Source organism: Limulus polyphemus, unplaced genomic scaffold, assembly GCF_000517525.1.
Source record: "Limulus polyphemus unplaced genomic scaffold, Limulus_polyphemus-2.1.2 Scaffold171, whole genome shotgun sequence".
Lineage (NCBI taxonomy): Eukaryota > Metazoa > Arthropoda > Merostomata > Xiphosura > Limulidae > Limulus > Limulus polyphemus.
In genome coordinates, this window is record NW_013665781.1 from 300,055 (window position 1) to 320,432 (window position 20,378).

Consider the following 20,378-nt stretch of genomic DNA (forward strand, 5'->3'; position numbering starts at 1 on the left):
TAAGACTTAATAAAAAAAATGTGATATTTTGTGTATGAAAGCATTGTAATATTTACTGATAATCTGCCAAATTTTGTTAACATACAGTTACTAATTTAAAAGTTATAGCATGAAAACTATAACTGTGCTGAGAGAGTTGAGGTGACAAGTGGGATTGACAGTGGATTCTTTACTAAAATTTTGTTAATGCGTATTTTATATTAAATTCATTATTGTTTTATAGTGCTGATTTTAATTGCCTATTAACAATTAATGTAATTAATAGTATTGAAGCTATTTATTTCATTATATATAGATAGATATATATGTCCTCCTACTGCAACTAGTGTCTGTTTAGTAGGGTCAAGAGAATACTATATTTATCCATACTCCATATCTGTAATGCTCTCCTGCAGACGGAGTAAGCCCTGTAGAATCTGATGGTGGAGTTGAGGCAAGCACATGATATATGAAACTATGATGTATCACAAACGAGCCTTTCTCCCACAGCTGGAGACTTTCTCATAGTCTGACAGTATAGTTGAAACATACACAGAAATCCATATTACATAACTAATGTACCTCCCTCCCACAGCTGGAGTCTGTCCAGTAGAGTGTGACAATAAAGTTGAGATGAGAACACAAGGTAAGGTCTGTACATTATTGAATATTCAACTGCTTGTGTGCAGGTACTTGGGCGGTCATGTTTACATTCTGCCTGTCTGTGTGACATATGTAGCTTCTTTGCCTCTTCCCTTTTTCCTTTAAAAGCAATAAGTACAACTTGGACAAGATCAGATGCAGTCTCGCATGGGTGTGCCCCAGTGGAGCCCCTGCCATCAGGTGTCACACCCGATGGGTTTCATTAGGGTTCTTCCTGGAGGATTCTCTTCTAACTAAACTGTATAAGAAGGTGAGGTATCATCTTGGAAGTTAACATTTTTCTTAACTGAAAATGTTTTCCAAATAGATACTCACCTTCTTATACACCCATCCCCCCACATGTGGTGCAGCTTTTATTTTTTCCTTGTCTCCTTGAAGAATGAAGGGGGAGTTATTGCATATGGAGGTGTATCACCCTCCTATTGATAGAGGGCTTTTGTCACATGATGAAGTTAGCATACAGTACTGCAATTCACATAAATTCACAAATTCAAATTAGGTGGAAGTTGCCTCAAGGCTAGTCTCATGCAAGTCTATGGCAGACCTGTGAGGAAGATAGCTAAACTTTGTGAAGAGGTGAGTATCTATCTATGAAATACATTTTCAAGTAAAGAAAGTGTTAAATTTCAAAATGTTGTTTAACACTGGCTATGGGCATCCTTTTCTGTGCATGTTACAAGATTTTAATGAGTTACAATCAAAATTTCATTAAATTACTTTATTATCATATCATATCCAAATTTTAATATTATATAGATTTTAAGTTCTTAATATTATACGGCAATATTAAAAAAATTCACAATTTCCCCAAGTATGAGAATTGTGACATTTGCTCTCCAGGTATCCCCTCTTCTCTAATTTATTTACCATCCTTCTGAGAATTATGAAATTTCACATAAATTACTTGTTATTAATATTGTCATTGCTCAGGCAAAGCATAATTTTTATAGTCTTCAATCTTATTTGGTCACAGAGCCATAAACTAGAAAATTGGACCCTTCTTGCCATACCAACCTGTCACATCCTCTTTTTGACAAATTGCCAGTAGTTCTTTCTGATGTTTAATATAATATTATTTATAACTAATTCAAAGCCAAAGTTTTAATCTATCCAATGACTTATTAATTATGTTGCTTTTTATAAAGAGAACTGTCTATTTCACTTCCACAACATTAATACCACGAGAACCACATCAATGAACTTAGCTGAATTTTTAACGGCTCTTGTTGCATAGTTAGAAATAGAGAAATTATGATGTTTAGGGGACATTTCTGTTTTTTGCATGTTATTATGCTGTGTTCTTTGGTGCATTATTTAATCAAATAAAATATTTTGTGCAGTAGTTCCATTAATATAAAAAAGTAGGGTTAAGTTTCATTGATAGTCGATAGCAGAAAAAAAAAGATCCAGGTAATACTTTATTTCTTGTTATTTATCTATTATTATAAAGGTAACTAAAATGTAAAAATTAGAACTTTTTAGGCTAGATAAGGTTACATTAGGCAAAATGAATAATAATAATAACAGTTTTTCTTGAGGTACACTAAGGAGAAACTCACGAGTAGTCTGTGCATTATGTAATTCAATAGGGTAATGTGACATACACATTTGCCAAGTTCTGTACAACTTGTGTGGTGGGAATATTAGTTGGATACAGTTCAAAGGGCAATAAAACAATAAAATTTAAATATAAACAGATGTATATTGTTATGAATTTAAAACTATTTAGTATAAACAAATGTAGTTTCATGTTACAAGTCATTCTAGAAAGAACAAAAGGGTAATCCTGGTACAGTTACTTAACTCAACTCATAGTTACAGCTATACTCGATTTGACTGCTATCTAATGAGCAAATCTTTGCTAACCACTAGTGTAGAACTCCTAACTAATTCCACATGTATACTATATGGTTCAGCTGTGTTTAAGTATGCAAATTAGCATGTGACAACCTTCCAACAATAGGAGTACGACACACCCTCCTATCCCAGCTGATTCCCTCTATGCAATTAAACCCGATCTTCACTTCTTTTTTTAGCACAACATATTTAAAACCTAGTGCTTGATTTCAGCCCTTTTGTTTTTCTCCTTAGTGCATTTTGAAAATATTCATTTACTGATTTTCACGTTTCAAAGTTTGTTTATAATCCACTGTCGAGTTGGATTTCTTTATTTGGTTGTGAATTCTATTTCTTACTAAATTACCAGTAATCAGTCAATATTTTTTGACTTACAATTTACTATTATGACTACAATGGCTACCAATGGTACAAGTGTTCAACAGTTATGACAATGCCTGCAGGTTTGGTGTTAACAGTGGAGGAAGTGTTGGCTATAGTTCATCAGGAGATGGCTTCTTTCATGCAGACCAAGGGATCTCCAAATCTACAAACAATTCTGCTTTTACCTGAGGGCTTTAATCAGAAATAATGCAGACTTGGACAGTTTCTCCCTTATTCCTTTGCTGTGCAGGCATGTTCTTAGCCTGTTGAAGCACCTAGACTTCAATCACCATTTTTAGACTTGATATCTGCACCGTGAGATCTATGAGGTCTATCAAGCTTACTGTTAAGATGGAGTGTTTCACAAGACTGCTTGCTTGGTATATTGCGTCTTGAATATGTTCATACCAGACCACACACTGATGATTACTGCCCATCTCTAACATTCCTTAGATTGCCGGAATTGGGAACGGTCTGCTTTTCAAAATAGGGTTTTGTGGTCACCCATTGCATTTTCTCCAGTGATGCATTCCTCCAGACTCTCCAATGCTCTCCCCTTTTTCCAGTGGAGTACAGGAGTCCTCACCACTTTCCAACTCCTAGCCACAGGGGTGGTGGATCATGGAGGAACCCTCCTGAGTGGGCACAATTCCATTCAGCTGAGAGTAGGGTGGTGGTGTACTGCCTGTGGAGAAGGGGTGACTATCCTTTTGCCATGGGTCTCATGTTTTATTCCAGATGCTGCCAGTTTGTACTGGAATTTTCCTTATATTTTGTAGTTCATCTCTCTAGCTGGGAACCCTGCTTCCTACCACTGCCTGGATGTCAGTTCCTGGGCGACTGGTTTTGGTTGGAGCTGGACCAGTCAACATAAGTCCTCACATGTGAGTGGACTGGAAATTTCCTTCTACTGTGGACTGGATATTACAACCCCAAAGGCAATTGGTTTTGGATTGGACCCTCCACATTGCATTTCTACCTTCCTGATATTGTCTGGGTGTACATTACTGGTTTTTCTTTTTTGTTCCAGGTTGTGTTGGATTTGCACACATGTTGGTTTAGGTTCTTGGAATGGAGGCTCCTCTTTCCTTCTGGTTCCTGCACCTGAGGTGAATGGCTGAGGACTCTCCTCCTGCATGGGGCTAGTTGGGTTCCTCTAGGTGCTGCTGGTCTGGACTGGAGTTGACCTCCCAATTATGGTCCGATGTGCCCTAGCTACTCCACAAACATTCTGCTTCCTTTTGGATTTGGGATGGATCACTTGTTCCACCTTTTGATTGCGACACAATACCAGTTGGCTCCACTTGGGCAAGGAGTATGCCTGGTTCAGATGTGGTGCAGTCTCACAAGGGTTTGTCTCCTCGACATAGAGGTGGCACACTCCATGGGTGCTCTTCAGATGCTTTTGAAGTGTGTTATTCTAGGTAATTTTACACCAATCCCTCCATCTGCTAAATGTGGTATTCTAGCTGTAACTTTGAGAGGAGGTTAGTAATCATATTGGAAGTTAATATCTTCCTACACTAAAAATATATTTCCAATAGAAACTTGCCACCTATCCTCCCCACCTATGGTGTTGTTTTTCATGCATAATCTCAAAGTGAAGATTGGGTTCAACTGCATAGAGGGAGTCAGCCACGATAGTGTGTTGCACTTCTCTTGGGGGAGAGTTTTGCATGCTGAAATGCAGCTGAGCCATGTGATATACACGTGGAATTAGGTGGCAGTTCAAGGCCAGTGGTGAGCAAAAATTTGCACACTAGAGGGCAATCAACTCGAGAATATTTGTAACTATGAGAAGAGGTAAGCATCTATTGGGAATATATTTTCAGTGTAGGAAAATATTAACTTCAGATTTTTTTGATTTTTTTTTTGTTGTGTGTGTGTGTGGTGGTTACAAGGTTGGTCGATTAGACCAACCTCGTATAGAGTTAGGGTAGAGCAAATGGTAGATAAAATGTATTGTTTTACGTTTGAAATGTATTTTGGAGGATATAAAGGTTATGCAATAAAATTTGAGGTTTTTCAGATGAAGGAAACTATTTTTAATCTTAACTTGAAAATAACTTTGCACTTAAAGCAGTCAACACTTTGATTTCATATATTCATGGAGAAGGTTTTAGTAAAAATACTTCATTAAAACTTTGAGTTTTTGTCTGCAAATGACTTAATGATTACTGAAAGCTTGCAAAATTTTGTGAAGATGCACAAAAAAATATTAGAAGTTATAATATGGAAACTATAAGGTCAATTTGGAGTCACAAATTTGGCAAATTCAGCCTGAGCCTGTAGCAAGAGGCTTAAAAGTGTGGTAGTAATGTTATAGATAATTTACTCATTTTATAACATATAAACAATAATTGATCATAGTTCTCAATGATGCCATTATTTGCAAGTTAGAGCTCAGAAAAGACGCTTATTAATCTTATATCAGTTTGAGCAATGAAGTATAGGGTAAGATTGTTAAGCATCTAACCTATATAAAAGTCAGTGTGTGTCACATCACGTCACGCTTGATTTCTGGAAATAGAAATAGTCATAGGAGCCGAAATGTATTTATCCAGATAGAATAGTTTGATTACTGTCTGCCCATTACGATATTAGTGATAGGGTGCAAGGGGCCATGAAACCTTATATAAGTGTAGTGAGTGTTGGTATAATAAGCCTAAAGTAAAGACGTAGTATGGGATTACCTGACCTAGAGCCAAGGGCATAACATTTATCATGAAAGTACAAATATTGATTTAGTTTTAAACTTAAATAATTTCTGAATTAAGCTATTTTCTGTTATATCACCAATATTTTTTATAAAAAACAAACCTCTTTAATAAACGGAGACTAAATTAAGAAATCAACAAATTTTTCCACTTTTGTTGTCTATACATTCCATTTTATACTTTCAGTACATAGACTAACAACAATATTAGTTTATACTTTTGTTGCTAAACAACATGACATAAAAGCCATTGTTGGAAGTAGTGTTACCAAAACTCACTGGCTTTTGTATATATTAGAAGTTATTAATCTAACTGATTTTCACCAATAATTACTCTATGAATATGCTATAAATTCATTTCATGAATATTGATTGGCTCACAAAATAATTTACTGATGTTTGACTGCTGTGACTGCACTTTTCGGCCTCTTTGTTGGTCAAGCTTGATTTTGCAAAATTTATTTATTTCAGTTAGCTATGAAATGTGAGGTTAGGGTATACTGTTGGGTGTGGGGTGGGAGTATTTGCCCTATCATTTTTGACAGGCTTATTGTTACTACTAGTGTATATATCTATCTGTCTATATATACACACACACACAGATGTATAGTAATTAGGTATTTCAAACCTTGCTGAAACTAGTGAATTTACATATGTGCTTAGATCAACCTTTTTCATGAAAAAAAAACACTTATGCAGTGATTCACAACTTCAAATGAATTTGTGCTTGCAAATTGCACAGGTACTTAAAGCGAAGCATTATGACACAGGAATAGCAATAAAACATTTATTTTTTAATGTTACAAATATTTCCAGAGTAACTAACTTCATTAAAACTATATCCAGTAATTTCTGATTTCCCATAACCTTGAAATGTTTTCAAATCGATTTTGCCTTTTGCTGCCATTTTTTCTGTTTGTTTCATGGATAACCACAACTATGCTGCTCCACACATTTTCAGAGACATGTTTTCACTTTTGTATATGCAACAAATAGCATGCATTATTAGATTTGTACATGTGCCTACGTGTACACCTGTGACAGCACATGTAAAACAAAAATGATATTTTGAAGCTTTAATTGATCCATGTACTACAGTGGACACTGCCTTTGCACATTTCTAATAAACAAATTGGTCAGCTTATACTGTTCACTGTTTTTGAAGCTTTTGCAAAAGGTGGAAAAAGTTGTATATAAGAATCATAAAACGAATGAAACAACAGAATTTAGTTTTCCTAAAATGGTACAGTTTTTAGTGCAAAAGAACCAAAGACATTTTCAGTGATTAAAGTGATTGATGTAAGTATACACAGTGATTTTAATTGCCACAAACCATCCTAAATTTTGAATAAGAAAAATATTAGCATCCCATTCAGTGCACTTTTGCAATAAACGTGCTTGTATGCTCTATATTTTGTATCATAATTTTGTCTTTATGTCTTTGATACACAGTAGTATAAATAAAAAAGCTATGTATTTAATTGCACTTGGTTGATATGTGAATGCCTCACTGAAATTCTTGCATATTTCTTTGTTACAAGACAACATGTTCAATAGCTTTCAATTTATTTTCTAAATTCCACACAAAGTTAATATGTTACATTCAATTACTCATTATGTCAATCATCCATGTAATGCCACATCTAATAATTATCAAACAACACTGATGTAGAATTTCTTGAGACTTGGTTTCAGTGAAGAACAGCTCCCCACATAGGCTTAGTAGTAACTCTATAGGCTTGTAATGCTAAAATCTAGGTTTTGATGTCTGTGGTGGGCACAGTGCAGTTAGCCCATTGTGTAGCATTGTGTTTAACAGCAAACAGTAAAGAACTAGTAAAGTGGATAATGAAATCTTATATTCTTAAAATTGAAAAAAAAGTTATTTTTCCTGAAATATGTTAACTTTTTTTTCTCTTGAATACAGTATTTCTTTTATAAATTATGATACTTCAACATATGATAACTCTTGAGAGTTATATATTTTTCAGTGATTTCAAGCATAGCCCCAGCTGAAATTATCATGTTTATTAGGTATTTTTTCACACTAGTACAAAGTAGGAATTAAAAAAATATGCAGAATTGTAATACCCATTTCTAAGAATAATATGACTATTATGCATAAAAATTTAATAGTTTTAGTAATTAATAACTATGCAGGAATTACTGTCTTTAGTATACTGGATATATAAATGACAAAAGTACACATTTTAAAAGTTGTGATTTAAATGCTGAAAACTGACAAAGCATTAGAAAGAAATTGACCTAAGATTTGTGATAAAAATCACAGAAACTGCAGATGTTTTTTTCCTTCTAACATTCCTATTAATTTGTCCATTTAAGGCCTTATGGGAGACCAAAGCTAGATATGAACTACTATTTTTATCACATCTCTGATTGTGAATCCAAATGGACAATTTAAGAATAATGTAGAAAAAACACATCTGAAGTATGCATAATTTTTATCACAAATTTTAAGCCTATTGGTTTATAAAGTTCATTTGTTTGATTTTATATTGCATTATTTTTGCATGCAGCCTAAGACAATGTTCAATGGTTCACTTGGTGTTGCAAGCAGTTTGATTTTAGAGTTTTTTTAGTTTTGGTTTACAGTATGTATTTACCTGTTTGTTTAAAGCCTGAGATATATGTACTTTGATGAATGTATGTAGCCAGTAGTAGGAAATACTCTCACTAGGTGTTTATAACATTTTTATAATACTATTGCAATATTAGTTTGTTTTTCTGAAAAGTCATATTCCTAAGCTGAAATTGAACAGTGTGTTTGGACAGCTTTCTTATTGTACACAAAATAATTCACAACACACACACACACACACACTCTTTCAGTCTCCTGTTATATTAGTATATTTACTCTATCACTATGTAATGTAAAATTGATACAAAACTCTATCAGTAAACTTAATTTAATAATTTTGTCTTTGGTTATGCAAAAATAATGTAATATAAAATCAAACAAAATGTGTGTTAGAAACATCAAATAATTATTAATACACTGTTTACCTGGAAAATATTTGTTTATTATTGAATTTTATATGTATATCTATATATATATATGAAAGTTTATCATTCTGAATTCTGAATTATAGGTAGAAAGTCTGTACACTTGATATGGCTCATATTAAATATTGGCACAATTATGAACATTGATGATCTTTATTATGTGGGTAATTGTTATTAAAAATATGATGTGCAGCTAAGTGATGGCTGAAGCACTAACAGTAATAAAATAACTTAAGAAACAGCTTATAAAAGAACTTGTGATATTTTAATTACCCATTCACATTTTTTGAGCACTTGTAATTTTTTTTAATCAGCAGGTAAATCTCACCAAACTAGATTCACAGCTGAACCATTGTATGCAAGAAAGAGAAGGCTTCAGGGTAAGTTTGATTTTTGTTTTTGTGAATATGCAACTCAGAAAAATGATAGTTGGTACATAAAGTAATAATTCCTCATGTAAAAGTGGTAGGTGTATTATGAACAACTAAAAAGGACAAGCTAAATTTGATTGGGTAGCCCTTGACCTTACATTTGTGTGTGTGTGGGTCAGTTGTCTTACCCCTGAAATGCTAAAAGCCTTTCCTTGTTACATTTGCTCTCATGCTGTCAACATTCATGTGACTTTAGGTTCTGAATATCCTTGATGCAATGCAGATCATCTGTCAACGTACACATTTACTAAAAATATAATGACAGAGACTTTGATATTTTATAGAACAAATCTGAATATAAGTTTGGATTTAATTGCTTAGATTCATAAGTCAAAAGTTTCTGCAAAACTAAACAAATAAGCACCTTGATAATAATGTCATAAGTTGTTTTTGCGAAAACTTTTTATAATCAAAATGTTATAGTTTTAATTAATATGCTTGGTATTGGCACTTCATAATTTAAAACATATGTGGGCTGTATTCCAACAAGGGATTAGAATAAATACAGGAACTGAAGAATGGCATCAACAGAAGTGATTAATAGGTGGATGACCACCATAATATGTTATTTGTAGAAATCATGTGAAGAGCCATCTCAAAAGACAGTCTGATTGTTGAGGATAACTAAAAATAATTTGAAAAATGCAACAGTTGTTGAAATTTAAGTTATTCAAATCAGGTGACTTTCTTATGAAATACTAAAAACCTCTTCTTGTTGTCTTTGCTCTTCTGCTGTCAATAATCATGTTGCTTTAAGTTCAGAATATCTTTGACATAAATTTACTCAGAGTTTCCACTTGACTAGTTGTATATGTGTCAAGAGAACATACATAAGCTCTGTCAACAATTTTTTCTCTTGATAGTTGTATTTGTAACTTTGCTCCCTTTCAGTTCTTAAATCAACATTAATTCTGTTGCTAATGATTATGCCAGTATTACAAATTCTACAAATTCTATGGAGATTTTACTCATGCGGTCTTCGTTTAACATGCAGGTAGATCCCATGGCTATATTGTCAGCTCTTATTGATCAACTTATTCGGGCTGTTAATTCTAAATTGTTTGCTATGGTGTATTTTCATGTTAGTGTGGATACTTAAACTGTGGAGCAACTTCTTTTTTCTCAGGATCATAAACATTAATGATTTTTGTTTAAGCCCATTGCTTTTAATGTTTGCAGAACAAATTTTGTCAGCTAGCCCCAATTCTAGAGAAGTTTCTGCTTGTCTAATTTCTATTACGTACATTCTATTTTAAATCTTGAACCAATTTCTGTTGCACCTAAGGGTGTTATAGTCATGTTTGACAATTCAGTTTTATAATATTTATATTTCCCACACCCCTGATAATCAAGTCATGAATGGTGCCTTTAGAAATCAACAAATTATTAATAGCCATCTTATTCTTTTTGTTTGTCATGCAGGTATTTTTTGGAGGCATCATCTTCTGTTCCTTGCATTCCCCTGATTTATTTAAAATTTCTACATTCTATTCTTCCTTTACTGTGACACTTACCAGTGTAGTGTCTTTCACTACCTGGCTTTTATGAGCCTTTGATACCTCAGCCCAATATGCTGTGTTGCAAGGTGCCCTTCCCCCCATAAGCAATATTTTCTGCTTGACTGGTAAGACCTTCTTCCTGCATGTAGTAGGCATGGTACAGTGGTTAGTGTGCCAGAGTGTGGAGGTGCAGCTCCATGGTTTGCATCCTATTGCCTCCAAAACAGTTGTTCTTCATTTCTTGGAGACCATGTGTGCATTATAAGAGTGATAGTTAAATCCAACTATTCAGTCTGACTAGAGTAGCCCAAGAATTGCTAGTGGGTGGCATTGGCTGCTTGTCTTCTTTGGAGTCCATCACTTCAAAATTAGGGATGACTTTTGCAGATTGCCCTCATGTTGTCTGTCACTTCAAAATTAGGGACGACTGGTGCAGATAACCTTCATGTTGTCTGTCACTTCAAAATTAGGGACGACTGGTGCAGATAACCTTCATGTAGATTTATGTGAAACTCAACAAACAAACAATCTTGCATCGTTTTGTGTCTGCAGGAGTTTCATCTGAACCAGTTTTTTGCTATCACACAGCATAACTCTTGCATCACTCTCTAGTTTCCCTAGTTTTGGATGAAATTAGAGTTCATGACAGCAGGATCTACTTTTTTTTTCACATCATATAGAATTTCATGTTTATACAGATGTCTTTCCCACTGGTTGGGGCATTGTGATGGAGAAATCAGCATAAGTCTGGTTCTTGGATTTTTCAGACAGTAGTTTATATAAATATGTAAGAATTTGGACTATCCATCATGCTTCTCTCAAGTTTCTGCCCTTTCTACATCACCATTCTATGTCAATTCATACATAATTGTACAGTGGGGGCTTACATATAACCAATCAGGGCCATATTTCTTTACATTCCCTCATTTGCTAAAGTTTTCTTCTGCGTTGTGTTCATTCTCAACATGATTCACCTTCAAGCCTGTCACATTCCCTTTCTTGCCAAGATCAGTTACTCGAAATTCTGGATCCTCATTCCACTACTTTGGCTAGATCAGCAATGATTTGCTCAATTATATTGACTTTTTCATGGAAAATCACTCCCATTACCATCTTGGAAACATCTTTGGTAACCTCGAACATCCATTTTTCTCTGAGAAGCTGAATACTTTTCCAGAGAGGCTTGATTGTTAGCACATTCTTGCCAACACTCTTTCCTGACTGACTATCAGTGTCTTTGAGCTATCTTCTAGAGTTGATGCATTAGATATAATATCTTGTTTTCTCCAACTCAATTATAATTGCTTCTTTCCTTACATACTGTGCCTTGTTCATGGCTTATCAGCTTCTTCCAAAGCTGGTTACACAGCTGCCTTATGTGCCACTTTTAGATGCTACAGAAACTGATAATTATCTTTTGATTCCATTATTCAATGCCCTCTTCTGAACTTTTTATTTTAATAACCCTGAGTTCCCAGACATTGTTTTAAATTAGGCTTAGGTTTCGTTTTACATTTCTTAACTTATTCTTCTTTCGAGCCATTATGTTCTCTCATTGTTTGCTTTTAGTGCTTCATATACTTTATTTTCTTGCAAGGCCTGATACCCAAAATGAGCCTTCCTACCTAAGACATGGGCTGGGAGTGAAGATAACCAGTGTTTCTTATTTATTGTGTTACCTTCCCTGACTCATCCCAAACACCTTTTAAGTGAATTTTGGGTTACATCTCACCAAATTAGTTATTAAGAGATATCTTTGACACGCAAGTCACAGTACCTTTTAGAAGATATTCTGTAAGCCAGCATGTGGATGAATTTGAATATGTTCTTAAAATTATTTAACATCACTTTACTGTCTCTTCAGCTTTGGGATTCCATTTAACTCCAGTTGTAATTTTCTAATGCAGATGGAATTCCTAGCAGTTGAGGTCTTCACTCTTACCTGCTTAACTATTGCTGGGGTCCATACTTAGGTTGTGTATGGTAATCCATAGTTGATTAGACTACCCAATGCCTCTTTTGACAGTTACAAGGATGTCTGGGGTTGAGGAGTCATTCAATTAAAAACAAATCTTGGTCTCTTCTTTATAATATGAGGCTCCATGTTTGAATAGATTCATCCAATTGGCAATCTTGAATGTTATGTATTTATCTACAGTTTTATTGGATGAAATACCACTATCTTGCTTATGCTCCATGAGTGTGTGTGATGCCCTCTGAAAGTGAGAAGAGGACACTATTCTGTGGCTGATGAAACCTTGGCAGTTACTTTTCCCACCTCCATGTGCACATCCTTGTAGCATTTGAAATATCAGAGATGAGACCACCATTTTTTTATATGATGTTTCATAGTTCTAACTAGATGATGAACTGCATGCTGTGCCTTTTCAATTCTTTTTGAGTGCTCACTGATTGGCCTGTTTTTGTGATTTCGCTAGCCTTTTCAGATGTAGAGAGCGTTAGTCCAAGGAGCATGTCCAGTCATCAGTTATTACGGGTCTCTTTCTAAAGAATCTTCCACTAAAGGTACAGGACAAAGTACTATACATTGAACCTGAATACCTGTTATGCAACCACCTGTGACCACATATTGCCTATTCCCCCCCTTTTTTTATATATATATTATTTAAAAAAGTGTGTCTAGGGTGATGAGATAACTTGCTGAGAAGAGTGCCTTTCTTTCCAAGTTTGCTCATTTTGGGGTCTTATGAAGCTGGTCCACTGCACTTGACTCTCCCATCAATCCACTCCATTGGCTTTTACTTTGGTTCTGGATTCTACTCAAACTCTGCTTCATTACACCTTTCATTTATTATGGTCCTGGTTGTTACCTTCTTGCCTAAGATCCCAGTTATTGGTGAACCAGTGGACTTTAGACTCTCTGTGGTTTTATTCTCCATTTCAGTGCACATATTCTGGCTTTTAGTATTTCAACAATATATTTACCTGATTTGAATTTTTAAATTGTTATAATTAAAATTAATTTTAAACAGGTACTTCTGAAATACATTCCTATATAACTCCCCACAATCAGAAGATATATGGTTTTTCATTTCTGACTGCAAATAAGAAATCTGGATTATAGCAGGCAAGTAAAACTTGTGTTTATTCTCTTGACATGTGTGCAGTAATACACATGGAAAGTGGAAGAGTGGAGAACTTTGGTTAACTTGGTGCATGTTGAACATTGTGTCAAAAATATTCATAACCTAAAGTTACATGACTGTTGATAGTATGAGAGCAAATTCAACAAGGAAAGGCTTTTAGTATTTCAGAGGTAAGTACCTGTTTGAAATCCATTTTAATACTAAAAATGTAAAATTGAAGTTGTTTATATGAAGGGAATATAAAATTAGATATTTACAGATTAGATCTAGAATGTACGTAATGCATTTTTAGAACTAATATTCAGATAAGTATTAGTTGTTAAGTATTTGTTTAACATTCAGTTCTGAGTGCTAAATACAATAAATACTTTTGCATATACATGTAATACATTTTTCAGTAAAAAACTGTATCATTTGAAAGAACTGGGTGGTTAGTGATACTTTACAATCGATTAATCAATCTCCCCATTCACTGATGACATTTTATTAATTGATGAATACAGTCTCCCTCAAACCATGGTACATACAAGCAAAAAAGGAGGGGGTTGGTGGCAGGTTGCTGCCAACTAGTTGCCATTCCTCATTAGCCTCAGCAGCTTTGGCATACCAAAAACAGGATGAGCAAGTATGGTAATAATGGAAATCACACCCGAGGCCCTCAAATTGTGAGCCCTCCCCCAAATCACCAAAGCTAAACAAGTTTGAAGTAAAAAAATAACTTATAAGATTAACAGCAAATAACCATAGTACAAATATTTTGATTTCTTGTACTGTTGGAATAATCAAAAATAGTAATAATTAGAAGCCCTAATTTTGATTATTTTCATGACAGTGATTTAATTGTAAATTTGATTAATCAATTGTTAGAATAATGACAAACAATAATAATTTTGATTAACTGATTAGCTTACGTGACACTAAATGATATAATTACTGCTCATAGGTAATCAATTAAGTTGCTCAGCTTTGAACATTTAGGTGATATGATGATAAAGTGGTTTGTGTGTGATATGAATTATTTATTTGTAACTATTTAACAAAAACAGTATTTTTCATTGTGTTTCTGCAGGATTTTGATGCAATTTTTATATTACTGAATGTACCTTTAGTTCTTCCAACATTTATATCTAGATCATAAAACAGATCATATTAATTATGATAAATAAAAGCTCTTTCTGACACAAAAACTCACCTTCGCATGTAGAAATACTGTCTTCCTCACACATCTGCATATGAGAGTTGCATGCTGCTAGCCTTGAGGTAACTTTCATCTAATTCATGTGTTTAAAATGAACTGCCCCATTTGCATGATAATGTCATCATGTGACAACAACCTTCCACCAGTAGTAGGGTGACAGAACCTCCATGCACAGTAACTTAGTGAGTTATGATGTTATACACACAGACCTTATTTCTACTGTATCTTCTGAAAGTTTGTTAATTGTTGGGAATGTTTGAGTCTTTGTTCAACATATTGTGGATTACCACATGTTTATTAGGCCTCCTACTCCTGTTTCTTCAGCTGATGTTCTTTGTCTTCAATTGGGAATGGCCTCTTGGACTATGAATTTAAACTGTTTGCTCTATGTAGTGGCTTGCCATTCGAGATATGACCTTATCTTTCAATTTCATTTTGGCTTTCCTTATCTTTTTCTTGTGTTTTTTAAAGTTCTTGTTCTTCATTCCATGAACCCAATTTTTGTCCTGACTTGCAGACATTCTTCCTTTCTTGTCTTTGGTATCTGTCTGACCTGCTTGAGGATCAGGCCCCTTGTCTTCTATTTCATTCTCTGATTCCTCATTTTTACATCTTCATCTTTTTCTCACCATCCTCCTGTATTCCCTTTCCTAACTCTGCCTTTTCTCACTTCTTCACGATCCATGGGGTTTGCTGTAGAAGTTTGTTCCCTTCTTTTTACCAGCTTAGCCTGTTCCAGTTCTTTTGCTCTATCTCTCTTTACTTTGTTCATCTGCTATTGGGATTTGTTGGGCCGAGTTGTGCTTCCCTTAACTGTACACCTTCCACCTTCTTGTGCACATGGTCTTTGGTAGTGTTCATGTCTCATTGAAGACCTGGACTGAAGTTTTATTACTCCAGTCCTCATTATCTTCCTAGGTTTTTTCTTCTTCCTTGACTTTGCTCTTTCACTCTTGTTTCTTGCCCAGATCAATATACCTCTAACCTTCCAATTCCAGACCTTTCACTTTTGTCCTCTCACTACTTGACATCTGGTCCATCACTCTTCTTGTCAGTGACTATCTTGACAAAAGCCCTCCATCAGCAGAAGGGCAACACAACCTCCGTGCGCAGAAACTCCCACAATGCATTTGCATTAGTGATAACACCATTCTTTGACAGAGCAAGAAAAGAATGTGCCCCGGAAGTGGGGAGGATGGGTGAGAAATTAGAAGATGTGAGTATCTATCAAAAATACATTTTCAGGTTAGGAAAGTGTTAACTTCCGAGACAATTACTTCTGCACACAGAAATACTAGAATCCAATGATGAAGTGATGGAAGGGCTGGTGCAAAATTTTACCTAGATAAGCTCCTTTCAGAAAGTGCCCCAATGGAAGCCCAGGGAGTGTGACACCCGATGGCAATACGTGTAACGTGATTGGTGCAAAAATCAATCATACAGCATATGCTCATCAGGGGTGACCTGTACTACATTGACAGTGTCACCATTGCTCCACTTCTCACTGTATTGTGCTAAGCCCAACCAGTGAGGATTCTCCATGGTCCACCCCTTATCATCTAGGAATTATTAAATAGCAAGGATCTCCCATGCACTGCTCGAAGAAGGGGTAGGGTTTGCATTGAGGAGACACACAGAAGCACCCAGATTTCCATCATACTACCAGCTGGAAAAATCTTTCAGTGGAGTCAATGCAATGAGTGATTAAGAATCCCTATTTTTAAAAGCTGAAAAGTGTGAACCAAAGAAGTAGGCAGTCACTTCTCCGGTACTGGCTTTTTCTTTGAATGTCCATGGAGGTGGTACAGTCTGGATTGGATAATTTAGTAGATTTGTATGCCACAAAGATACCACAAGTGGTCTTGCAGAACAACCCATCTCACAATAAGCACTGGTAGAGCCAGGATGGATGATTTGAGTGCTTTCCATCATCCTGGCTTGATGTGGATTTGGGAAAAAAGCATACTCTGGAAGAGACAGTGGGTAGATTGAAGTATGGTGACCTGTGGTTATCTCTCCCCCTCCCTGTTGCCTGCTAACCCCTGACTGAGGCGGTAGCCTTTAGACACAAGAAAATTCCCCCTAATTACTCCCACAGGATTTTGTCTTTGATGTAATAGTTCCACAAAGTGGAACCAGAGGGCACTGGCACCATGATGATCTCATCATAATGTCTCAACATGTCATCAATGTCCATATTTAATTATATTCTAAAAGTTACAAGTAAAACTATTATTTTAATGAAACAAATATTATAACATTGTTACACATGTTAGTTTATATCACACATCATTTTAACGAGGTAAATATTATAATCAATAATTTACTTCACATACTTTTACAATTATCAGTTGCTTTATGTGTAAAACACTCCACCAATTCATTAGTTCAAAAATTTTTGCTTCAGTATTTAACATGCATGACATACTTTTTGCTATTTCTAGAGCTGGATAGTATCATTATGACATTTATGTACTGATTTTAGTTCTCATTTCTATATTTAATCATACTTTTTGCATTTCCTGAAGTTTTTCATTTCTACATCTAAGATATATTTGTCCTGAAAAGGATGCTTATTTTTATTTTTAGCCTTATAAGTCACTAAAGTTTAAAGGATTACGATTGTCAAGAGGCATTTCTATTGAAGTTCATTTTGCTACAACTAAATATAATAAATGAATGACTTACTGTTTATCCAATCATTTTGTTATTATAGAAACTACTTAAAATAACAACACTTATCATTCATAAAACTTTGCAGTTTTAAAATGCAACTTATAATCTAAACTTTCTTCTTCATTACACATTGAGATAAACCTCTATCTGATGTCAAGACTGTTGTTTGTTAGCAAATACAAAGGTCAACATATGCTCAATCATACAAATGGTGTGGGCACTTTCAACATATTACTGATGATGAGATTAGAAAGCTTTGACCCTTTCTGTCGCGTAGGGCTAAAACAAGTAATGCTTTGGTTTCTACAAGCTATAAATTCTATTTCCGTATCTTTTAAAACTTCATTTTATGTACATTTAAACTTATTAGTTTTACAAATACATTTTCCACAAATGAACATAAATGTAAAAGAACTTTTAACGATTATTCATGCCCAATGCTTCACGAGAAGTTTGAACACATTGAGGTGAGTAAATGCCCATTTTGCATCCAAATGCCATAAGTCATGTCACTGTCCAGAGATGCACCTAAATCTAAGAGGGAATCATTAGTGAAGAAAAAAATCTTTCTTGGGAATTGGTAAAGGAACACCAGAAGTAATATGGGCATGAGCCAATCACCATGCCAATTCCCCCAAGCTATGAAGATAGTGATCAAAGACCCTTGCAATACAAATTAATACAAAAGAGACCAACACTATAACAAAGGGAAGAGCAAAGAATGGGAAAATGTGAATCTGATGGATGGAACATAGAAAACATATGGAGGATGGTTCAGTAGGGATGTGTAGGAAGGTGTCCAACACATCAATCATGGCCAACCACAAACCAGGTGAAAAAGACCATAGGGGAGAAAATGAAAAACAACTGTCAGCAGAAAACGTGACCAACTGCAGGTGAAGAGGTGAGAACCCAAAGTGCTGGGTGTGACAAGCACCAGCACAATGAGTTTAGATGGGAGTTACCTTAAGGCTAGTGGCATGCAAATCTCATAGGCAGACATGTAAGGAAGAGAGCATTTCTGTGTAGAGGTGAGTATTTATTGGAATACATTTTCAGATCAGGAATATGTTAACTTCAAAAACAAATAAGTATATGAATGATTTAGTATAGCCAATAAAATTGCGATATAATTGGAATTGCTTTGTTTTTCATAACTGTGGTGCAAAAAAAAAAGTTGTTTTGGGTTTAATGAATTGATGCAGTGTATTCCTAAGTAGGTAAGATTGACTTTTGTCAGTGTTTTTTTGTTAAAGAGTTGTAAATTGATTATAACTAACAAATTATTGAATTTTTAGAAGTCTTTCAATCTCTTTTAGATGTAAAGCTGTAATTTTAGTAAATTTTAATGTCATATTCCCTAAGCATTCAAAATTGTGTATATCCTGTAATTAGCTAACATATATATGTGATGATGGCTGATATGAACACCTGTTACTGAATGTTTAACCCTATGCACACTACAGGGTCAAAAGATACATGTCATGACCTTGTACAGTTACATAAAAAAATGTAATTAACCAAATATTACTAATGTACATATAAACTTGGCATCAAAACATATTTTTTAATTTAAATTTTAATGTTATGTAAGCTTTAGTATCTTAATATTAAAAAGAACATTTCTTTGTCATGTGATGCATCTGCATTCCAAATTATCTATTTTAGGTTTTCTTTCTACTTTTATATGATTTTTTGAGTGTCCACACAATTAGAGACACATACTACAGACATTGGCAAGCCTGAATATGAACTTAGGACCTCTAATTTTCTTGCTTTACTGGATCTATGAAAAGATGTCATGCCCACGTGACACATCCCTCAATGTCATTTTTTTCATTCCTCTATACATTGATGATTTTACTACAGTTAGTGTTAGGGGTAGAGAAAATATAAAGTTTTACCAAAAAACTTTTGATATTCATTTAGGACATTCTAGAGGTTATGCGAGTGAAATATGAAAACATTAAGATGAAAAGATGTATTATTATTCTTATTATGAAAGTCACCTTTCACTCAAACTTACTCAGTAAAGTTTTTGTAAATTCACAGACAAGTCTGTGGTTGTCATACTTTATAAAACATCTGCTTTTTTTTTGTATATGACAGACTTATAATTACTATAACCTTGCCAAATTTCTTAAAAATAAATTCAGTAGATTCAGAATTATAGTAAATATTATTATGTTTAGCTTCACAGAAACAGAGTCAGACCAGTGCCAATGACAGATGGTTAATGGATATAGTTGATGGAAAGAGATATATAAAATAAGATATATTGAAGTTGTTGACATTAACATTCTTAGACATCAGAACTTTCAGAATTTGTTCTCATTGATTACAGTTATAATTATTATCTTTCATTATTATCTATGAGCTAAAAGTATCATACCAGTGTTTCTCAGCAGAAAGCCTAGTGACAAGAACATTTAAAATTTTTCAAAGTATGTAAAAAAAAAAAAGTTTTTCAAATAATAATATTATGAAAAAGTCATCTGATTTGAATTAACCCTATCGCCACAGCCATCCTATACTGTGCATGACACATTCAGAATTTTATTAAACTACTTTTTGTTTATGTTATACCAATTAGTATAGCTTTAAATCTTAGCTAATAATTCATATTTTAATAGTATACAAGTTTTAATTTCTTAATTCTACAAGGCAATATCTAAAAAATCCTGAATTTCCTCTAGTGTGACAAACATGACACATTTTCTCTAGGCATCTTCTTTTCTCTATTCTATCCTCCACCCCTCCAAAAATGTACAAAACGAAATGTAAATTACTGAGTATAAAATTGTCGTTGATCAGACAAACCATAATTTTTGTAGCCTTCAATTTTGTTTGGTTACAGAGCTATCA

General features: G+C 34.4%; 1 protein-coding gene across 3 annotated transcripts in view; it reads left to right on the forward strand.

Moving 5' to 3' along the window:
- The window catches only part of LOC106477908, a 59,903-nt gene that overhangs the window by 10,828 nt on the left and 28,697 nt on the right, over nt 1-20,378 (forward strand). For 2 of the 3 annotated variants that reach the window (XM_022381529.1, XM_022381527.1), the window contains exon 4: nt 8,917-8,982. In XM_022381529.1, the coding sequence (XP_022237237.1) occupies nt 8,917-8,982 (66 nt within the window). The remainder of the gene's footprint in view (nt 1-8,916; nt 8,983-20,378) is intronic. The other variant, XM_022381528.1, reaches the window with a different exon arrangement.